Source organism: Montipora foliosa, chromosome 6 (genome assembly GCF_036669935.1).
Source record: "Montipora foliosa isolate CH-2021 chromosome 6, ASM3666993v2, whole genome shotgun sequence".
Taxonomy (NCBI): domain Eukaryota; kingdom Metazoa; phylum Cnidaria; class Anthozoa; order Scleractinia; family Acroporidae; genus Montipora; species Montipora foliosa.
The window spans coordinates 38,770,795-38,780,794 of NC_090874.1; the positions used below are offsets into that span (position 1 = coordinate 38,770,795).

Below are 10,000 nucleotides of genomic sequence, written 5' to 3' on the forward strand. Positions count from 1 at the left end.
TAGACATAATGGACCTGATTCAACACTAGCCCTTGTAAATTTCCAGTTGGTATCATGAAAAGCTGATTTCTTCAAACCAATTTTGTCTGGTTTTAAAAGGACACCAAAATTACAAGCATCTTCTATAGAAGTTGTTAATGGGTAACAAGTTTTCTGACTATTTATTTAATCACTTTCACCACAACAGAGAAACAGGCTGTGGTGGGGGTTGCACAACAGAGCGAGGCTCCAAATTAAGTGCGCCCTTTTTACCCTCCCAACCATGATATACCACAGAAGACAGACCACAACACTGGGAACTACATGCCCTACTCTTTGCAACAAGTGTGCGGGTTCTTTTACGTCCCACAGGATTATGAACTTTGAAGGGTTGTGAGACGGGACCTCCGGCTTATCGTCCTTATCCGAGAAGACTAGAGAGTCTAACCATTTGCAGATGTAATGCATTTGCAGCACTTTCTCCTCAGTTACTTAAATACCCTGAGTGATGGTCAGGCCGGAGTTGAACTCACGACCTCCCACATGACAGCCCAGTGACCATGTAATGCTTATAATCCAGTCTCACCTACAGGTACATGTACCTGTACATGACTGACTTTAAAAAAAACCAGTTCAAATCTAGAGGTCCACTTACACATGTATGTTTGCACATCTGTCACATTTGAGTTGCCAGTAATTGGATCCCTACTTTATACGCAAAGGGTTGTGGGATCGCCAGGGGGCAAACACTGCAAATGGCAGAAACTTATTTGACATCCAAAAAAAGATTTTGGAAAGATATCAATGCTTTGTTCGACACAGTTTTATCAGAAATCGATTTGGGCAATGTTGATACACGACAAGTGTAAGTTTTTGTTTGAATAACTGTGAAATACGAGATAAAATTTGCTGATTGACTTTCTTGTTTGCACAAGGTTTATTGTGAAATGGTCTCAAAATATTGCAAACTTAGGAATAACCCTGGAGGAAATAACACCACAAAGCCTTTTCAGTTGTATTTACGTATGTATAGGCTGGCTTTTGGCCTATTTCTAAACTCAGCAATTCAAATTATATTGGAAAATTATATGCCTAGTGGCAATCATTGTGCTGTGTGGGGTTGTGACAACGATCAAATGTACATTGTACCCAGACAAGCAAAATATTTTTCCTCATGTTGGAATATTAAGATTTAACTCGCTCAGGAATAACACTGATGCTTTTTCATGGGCTAGAGCTATTAATTGTGACCAAAGGTAAAAAGGTTTGTTCAAATAATTTTGTACGAGGTTACAGAGCCTATGAATGTCCTACACCAACTCTGTACAAAGAACAGTACGATTCCGAGAGTATGAAAACCTTAAAGACCTGCTCCAAAGATCAGATCTACAGAGAACTACTACAGTGTATATGAAGATGATGCTTTTGTATTAGTTGAAGCCATAGTGGAGCTTGACAAGTTTGCTTGGATCTGGTGACTTTAATACTTGTAGATGGTAGTTTGACAAAGAAAGGTTTGTTTAGCAGCTGAGGCATATGAATTCCAAGAGTTGTCTAAATCTATCAAAATAGAGAATGCTGTATTCTGCTGTAGCATTAAAACAGCTATCTCAAGGCAGAAGGAGATTGAATTGGTTTTCTTGAGAAGAATCATCGCAATACATTACAGTAATTGGACTCTTACAGAATTCGTAGAAAATAGTAGTGGCTCAAAAACCATTGAATTTTTCTCAATCAAACTAGAACTTAACCTATGGATTTCCTCATGTTTCTCGTCGCTAGTTTCATCCCTCCAAAGAGCAATACACGTAGCTTTGTAAAATCAATTTCTATCTCCTCTGACAACAACTTCTCTCGTTTGACGAGGTAAATTTCCAGGGACCATAATTCCTTTATGCAAGATGTAACCAAAACAAAAAAAGCCCATGCACACGTAAATACAACTGAAAAGGCTTTATTGTGTTATTTCCTCCAGATTTATACCTAATTTTGCAATATTTCGAGGCCATGATGAGATGTCAATTTCACAATAAACCTTACGTGAGCAAGGTTAATCAGAGTAAATTTTATTTCATATTTCACGGATTTTCAAACAAAAAGTTACACTTGCCACGTATCAACATTGCTCAAATCGATTTCAAATAAAACTGTGTCAAAGAAAGCTTTGATCTCTCTCCAAAATCTTTTTTTTGGCCATTGAAATAAGTTTCCACCATACATTTTCTTATGGCGACTTGAAATGATTGCACCCCCCCCCCCTCCCCCCCTGGCGATCCCAGAACCCTTAACATATAAACAGAGATCCGATTACTGGCAACTAATTCATTCTATGCTTCCTGTCCATATTTGTAATTTAGTTCTCACTTCTGTTATCAAAAACTGCCTTTAAAATTGTTTATGGCATTTCCACATGGGTTTACACAGGAAATACCTTTATGAAACGAACCCACTCTACAGTTCTGCTTTATCTGAAACACGGATGGCGTCAACTTCCATAAAATACGTCAACTCGCATTTTGCAGAATAGAGAGGAGCAAGGTGTCAACTATTTAAAAGATTTGAAACAAGCAATGTTGAAGGAAACAGTTATTTGCAGTTCTCCACCGTTGCGTAACTTTGCTTCTCTGTGTCATTTTATTCACAAAACTCTGATCCTAAGTTTTTCCTAACTTCCACTCAAAGTTCACTCATGACTTCTAACGCATGACAGCACCTGAAGGACGTTCTCTTATGACTAAGCGTACGCCTACCTGTATCATCAAATATATATATTGAGCATTCACACCGAGGAGTTTATGGAGTGGATTAAGAAACGTTTGGTTGAAATTCATCGCTGGTTGGCACAAAGAATAGGAATTCGTCTATGTTTTATGCTTAGCTTACTTGCTGGAAACCTCCATGTGAACCAGTTTCAGAGCACTTTTCACGGCTGGAGACATATTCTGCCCATCGAATTTGCATGCATTAGTTTGCAAATCGTCGGAATCTTTCAACCTTTTACCATAGTAGTCCTTCACATTTTCCTTTACTTTTTCTTCAACGTTAGAAGTCATCTTCTTATAAAGTACAGTGCACTGATTTAAGGTCGTGGACCAGATTCTGTCACTCTGTTTAGCGTTTTCAGTGTACGACAAAACACGTTGTTCGAATGACAAACTCGTTCCCAGGAATAAAACAAAACTAGCAGGTTGGCCTCGTTCCCAGGGTCTCTCTTCAGTTTATTGATAGGGATCATGGGAAATGAACCTATTTCTTTTTAATGGCCCACAGACCGATTTTTCCCACGTTGCTTCGGAAGTGAAATGTTACTTCCGGTAACTGACGTCATCATATCATGAGCTGACAAGAAAACCCACTCACAAGAAAAAGTCACCGCACAAACTGTTGTTTCCATCGAAGGTTTTTCCTTGCCCTTCCTTGCGCTCGTTCTCAGATCAACTGCGCAGGTGTAAACGAACTGACTTCTGGTTTGAGAAAAGAGCTAAATTTCCGGCGGTTTTAAATTGAATTAATTGTTTTTTACATGAGAAACTAAATATTTTAAGCAAGAGCCGATACAACGTAGATTTGATTTTAGTGATGTACTATATTTCCAAACCAGCCTTTTTTAGGTACAATCCATGAGAGTTTACATTGAATTGCTTCTATGTACATATATATATAGCAAATGGATTTTGACGTAATACTGGAAAAAATGTGATAAAACGTGGCAGTTACAAAGATTTTGAATTCAAATACTAAGAGTCACGGAAAAAATAACGGAAATTACTAAAAATAATAAACTGAAATCTAATACGTTTCTTCGCGGATATTAAGACCGTTGGGATCAATGGTCCTGCTTAAAATTAAAAAAGCTTCCCCGGCCTTACGGATCAAGTCTCTGTTAGAAAATATTTTTTCGATAGGAATTAATTGCATGTCCTTGGAGATGTTGTGGGGAGAGGAGAGGAAATGTTCTGCGACTGTAGTAGGTTTGGATTTGGTGTTAGCGTTATCTAAAGTGCGGCGGTGTTCATTAAAACGGTCTTTTAAACGTCGTTTAGTTTCTCCTATGTACTGTAGATGGCATCTGTTGCATTGAATCATGTAGATAAGGTTTTTAGTTTCACAAGTTATGTGGAAATTAATGGAGCGCGTTTCGCCAGTAGAGAAGAATTTGTAGTTGGTTAGTCCATGGAAAATGTAAGGACAGGTAGCGCAGTTTTTTATAATGCCGATCAGATCAAGCCACTGATCCAACGTACACCGACTGGAAAATTGTCCGCGGTTGCTTGCTTCAAAACTCCTTTTTACATGGCACGTTTCACCCCCAAATACAGAATATAGCTAAGCATTGATCTTTTAAAATCATCTTGTTTGAAAAGTTATGGGTATTTCAGTATCGTTTATGTCTTTAAAAAGAACATTTTTCAAAATAAAAAGAAAACCATGCTTGGTTGGATGCAAAAACGAATACAAATTATCAAACCATCGATTAAATACCCAAATTGCGTAGCACGGAGACAAATTTAGAGTTTTCTTTTATTGGTCGCGTGATCATGGGCGTGGTTTTATGACGTCATATTTAGGGTCATTACTGGGTTGCCTATGGCAAACCCAGTCGGAATCTGTGTTTAATTTCGTGGGATTTTTTATTTTCCGTGTCGGGAAAAGTCTTGCCTGTCACTCCCCTGCTAAGTGGTGGCTTTGTGCATAGAGCCTTCTGCGCGTATTTTCTTAGGATCGAGAGGGTAGTGGGAAATGCGTAGATTTCTCCGTTGGACACAGTAGAACGATTAACTTAACCGGCAATGGCGTCGAAAGTCATGTAAGGCGAATGGCGTTTTAGTGGATCTTTGAACAAAATATACCCTTATGAAGCTCATGAATGCCAGGTCAATTGGATATACAGGCGGTGGAATCTTAAAAGCGACGAGTAATGGACTTCGACAACAATCTATCGCGCGTCGAGCCGAAATCAAAGTGAGCTGTATTTACCTGAAGTATATGGTAATTTGACACGATTGAGTTTCTTGCCTTCACGCACGCAATGAAATAGGAAGAGGTTCTCGCCTCTAAGAGCACATATGTTGTTTGTTTCAATAAATTTTTCGCTGGAAAAGGAGTCTGTGGTATTTTCTGCCTTTGTGAATTATAATATCATGTTGTGTATTGGATTTCCGAGCTTAAGGTTGAAATGTGATATGGGAGAAGTTTTTTAGTATTGCTCTGTAAGCAGGAAGGGTTCACAGGCCTGTTGGAAGCGTGCTTGAGTTTCAACAAAATGAGCCCCAAAATCAGTGAAAAATTGTGACGCAGATGAATAATAAAGTAGCTGCCATTTCCAAAATGATGAAATTACCTGGTGATAAATAACGTCGAACGCGTCTTGGAGAGTAAATTTTGACTTTGCATAAACAAGAGTTGGGCGATTGTGATCTTTGTTTTGACTTCGCTCATTTCATTGTCAAACTTTATAACACTTGACAGAAAAAGAAACTTACAAAAACCCGGTATCTTGCCATCATTTGACACAGATGCTTCACTGTTTGGCGAGTAAACATGCCGCGGTAACTTAATCACGGCGCCCGCTGAATTCCGGCCATGTCACTTTCGATTTGGCGATTTATTTGAACGTAGCAAAAATCTCCCAAAATGTTTGTCGCTGATCGTAACTTTTTATATTCTATATTCACGGTTCAAAATTAATATGTTATTCTCGATCGACCGTCCTGGAGACTTCCTTCTGCTCTTTCTAAAAACTGTGTATCAATTGTTATTTACTTTTGCATCAAGCAAGCTAACAAGATCTGTACCTTGCTGAGTTCGCATTTGTTAGCGTTAATAGTATTTTCGGTCCGATGCTTCTGTTTTATGAGCGGTGTATTGTTTTGGTCTCCCATCCAAACACTAACCCCACCGAATATGACGTAACTTCGTCATTACAAAGGTGTCAGATGCTCAGCGGGCACGCTTAAACTTGTGGTGAAAAGAAGTTTATCAACATGTCAACCCAGAAGCCAATGTTTCCACTTCCCATTTATTTTCTTCAATCTTTCTGGGTTCAGTACTTTGCTAGTAACCACATGTCTTCTCAGACTATTTACCCAAGACTTCTACCATGGCACTACAGTGATAGACAATACCAAAACAATATCGTGCACTGTTAGAGCTACATATTACGCAAGGACAGATCTGTTTCGTCGTACGAACGTGTGAGGACCTGTGAGCCAAAGGGCCTCTTCTTGTATGACTTTTTAATGACCTTGAAAAAAGTTGTTTGGAACGGTGCACGTACCACAGGCAACCCAGTGTACTCTCACGGAGGGTCTAGTTGGCTTACAAAAGTTGGAAACTGACCAAAATAATGTCAAATTCTCTCAAATTACTTAACCATTACATCCTTAGCAACGCACCCCAAAAAATACGTCAGTGGGCCCTTAAGCCAAACCCCAATGTCTGGACTCGCAGGATTCGAAACTGGGAACGTGTGATTAATAACCCCTTCACTTAACCACTAGACTACGAGATTGTCATTTTTAAATTAATGTCGATAATTTTTTCTTAATAACAATAATGTTATTATTATTTCTTCCAAAAGTGCCGCTGTAAACGCGTATTAACACCCGCTAAGAACCAAGCTTACACAGTGAAAAATGTCGGTTACCAAACTTCAAGAGAAGGCTAACCATTTTAAGTTAAGCTTTAGACTTAACCATTATTCAGCAATGATTTTATATAGATACTAATTTGTTTTGGTAAATAATCGGCACGTTTTTTAGTCGTAGGCTAGGAACATTTCCAGTTGTTCAGAAGGAATGTCGCATTTGGGACGACCTCTGAAGCCTTAAAAACCTTAATGGTTCGTACCCAAAACGCTGGTTTTTGATTTTATAGCTCGGCCAACAAAGATCGAGCTGTTTAAAGTAATTCAAAGATGGAATCTTCAAAACTATACAGGGATGATGCTCTATTGAGCACAATGATAACCCACTCAACATAAAAAAAATTGAATTCACAATTCAGTAGTAGCCAACCTTTTGTGTGGACCCAAGGACTCTCTGCGCGCGACTCCGGAGCCCTAAAAACGAGGGCTTTCTTGCTAAAAGAAAGAGAATCAAACTTGAAATAAAAATATTCTAATCAGGCAACTTCCATCTTCACGCAAATTAGTGTTTGAGCACAACATGAAAATACCGATTCACCTCCTCCTCAGCGTCATGGATGTACCATAAATGAAATACGCTCCAATCTAAGCAAGAATAGCTAGCAAGAATACCACTGCAAAAAGGCTGAGGTCTCTCCATGGATGTCAGACAATTCTCAAACATGATATATCTTCCTCTTAAGGAATGTCACGCTGACGAGTCAAGGCGAGGATGTCGCACCAGCCCGAAAACATGTGAACCGCCATAAACAAGCCAAACGCGGTCATGAATTACTTCAAGTCCGAAAACATACATTGTAGAGCGGAGGGGTTGGCGCAGTGGTAAGATCTCTGCCTTCCAACCCTAAGGTCGCGGGTTCCATTCCCGGTTCTGGCGAGAGTGGAATATTTGGCGACCTCACTCAGCTTTCCATCCTTCCGAGGTCGGTAAAATGAGTACCAGCATGCATGGACTGCTTAGAAGTGGCTGCAATTTGCTACTGTATATGCTTCCAGTCCGCTGGGGGTAAATTGATCATTGTAAAGCGCCTTTGAGACGTTTGTGATAAAGGCGCTATATAAATGCAGTACTTTTTTTTTTTCTTTTTACAACTGCAGAGGTCCGCGTTTCAAACCTGGTCCTCGTTTTATACCCAGTCCGCAGTCCGAGTCCTCCATTTTTACTGACCAAATTTAGAATATGTCGCGTGAAAAAAGATGACAACAATAAGTAGAAGTGGAGGGAAGTTTGTCTCGCTAAATTGTTATTAAAATTCACCATTATACAATTTCAAGAAGCCTTAAGGCTTTCTATTTTATACACCTTGTATTTAAACATTAAAAAACGACTATTCTGTGGGTCATTTTGCTCTAAAGTGGAGTAATGTGGTTTAGAAATCGCTGGTCCGGCTAACTGGGCTGTCCCGGTGAAGGCGATTACATGAAAAAATCTCAGCCCGGTTAGCCGGGATTTCGGCTTGGTGTGTTTCTCAGACGTGCTGGGAGCTCGACTAAACGAGCCAGTCCGCCTAACAGGAACAGCCCGGCTCACGTAATCGGCCCCTTAGATCTGCTTAGGACTAACTCTTCAAAAATAACATTTGAAACTTAATTGTACGTCAGTTTTCGAGTGGGTCTTCGTTTTCGAGGTCTTAATCCTTGGTCTTCGTTTTCGATACTACAGGCCAATACAATACATACTTAATTGACCGCTCCCCATAGGGGCTTTTCAGGGCCAATGAAACACAACGAAACAACGGAACAACAACAACTGTTAAGAACCCCAACTGGCCGGAGGCAAACCAGTTGGCTATTTACAAGTGCAGCTGGGAAGTTGAAACAGGGACTACCTGGAACAAACTCAACGAGTGGTCAGAGCGGGTCTTGAACCCGGGATCTCCGAATCTCAAGGCAAGCGCCCTAACCACTGGGCCACACTGCCTCCAGATACCAATGACATGCAAAGTGACCAATTGGATTGTACTTTGGTCCAAAAACATGCGACACGTTCAAAAAACATTTTTGTCCAACATTACCCTTCATACGTGACCATTTGGAGCGTCCCGATTTGTGACGTGTCCTTCTTGATGTGAGCGAGGCTGTGGGAAAATATAAAAGAAACAAACCGCGGCTTGAGGGGAATGTGTACGAAGAACTTTTCACCGTTTGGAAATGATATGTGGTCACTGATGGTTGTGCGGAGGGTGGGATGTTTCAACAAAGTTTTACGCGGCAAGTTTTAGAGACATAGGATTAAAGTACAAAATGAGTGGTCTTAAAGTTTCAAAAATATGGAAGACGAGTTTTGTCAAACATGCAATCGAAAATTAGTTCCATCGTCACACAGCTAAGGGTCAACCGAAAAAGGTGGAAGAACCAGAACTAGATTTAGTGCAACTGCAGATAAAAAGCAGACCTTCGGTAACTTACATGGCAAAGCTGGATACTTCGAGGTAGTGTAAAGACTTGCATGCTTGGCCAAGAAAAAAATAAAAATGCCATGCGCCCTGCACGAGCGTGTTTCATTTTTGACCATTTTTTAGCCGTCGTCTGCAAAACAGCAACGTGAAATAGCCAAATTTGAGGTTTTATCAATGATGTCAGCACTTGAGGATAAATTTTCATTTTCTTCCCTAAATTAAGCGCAGTCCCAATCAGTGTCATTCTTGAGGAACTACCACACCCTTGTCCTATGAAAAAGGTCGAAATAGTGATTACAATAACGCGAATTTATATTTTGAGATGACGTTTTCGTTGCCGTCGGCGTCGTCGTTGCATAAGTTCTCTATTGATTTCGCGGAAACATCTGCACCTTTTTCGGCGTAGTCGCCATATTTCGGACGTTTTTATTTAATCTTTTGAAAAGCGCGCCAATAAGGGCTTGCCACTTCCCATTTGTTCCCGCCATATGGGCCGGAAGTAAAATGTGATGAGTACTTCTTGTAATTTTATTTTGTTGTTTGCATAAATTTTAATCAGCCAAGTCAGCCAATGAAAATGTTCAAATTTTTTTGGTGCGACCAAAGCCTTTCGTTTCGCCGACCACGTGACCAAAAGAAACGGAGAGCTCTGGGTACGAGAATGTGCGTGATCTGGAAAGTTTCTGTCGGTTTAAAGTGCGTGCGTGACAGATATCTAAGATCTGAATCTCAGTCCTGAATTTTATAGTTGGATAATCATGAGCTATTTGCTAGTTCTGTGAAATTGTTTATTTCTTGATTGGTGGAGCAGGCGATTAGTACGCCCAGCAGTAACGAAGGTAATTAGATACAAAGTAGAACACCAAAAACCTCATTTTTAATGCACAAATTATTTCACAAATTGGGTTTTTCAAATATGGGCAAAATTATATCGCTTTATTAAAAATTACCGCCAAATTTCGTGTTATAAACGTAA

At 39.9% G+C, this 10,000-nt stretch overlaps 1 protein-coding gene across 1 annotated transcript in view; it reads right to left on the bottom strand.

The window, feature by feature from the left end:
* Positions 1-3,144, bottom strand: part of LOC138007300 (arsenite methyltransferase-like) — a 22,203-nt gene extending 19,059 nt beyond the window's left edge. The window contains exon 1 of the mRNA XM_068854119.1: positions 2,863-3,144. Coding sequence (XP_068710220.1) covers positions 2,863-3,032 — 170 coding nt within the window. The 5' untranslated portion in view covers positions 3,033-3,144. The remainder of the gene's footprint in view (positions 1-2,862) is intronic.
* Positions 3,145-10,000: the final 6,856 nt, after the last annotated feature.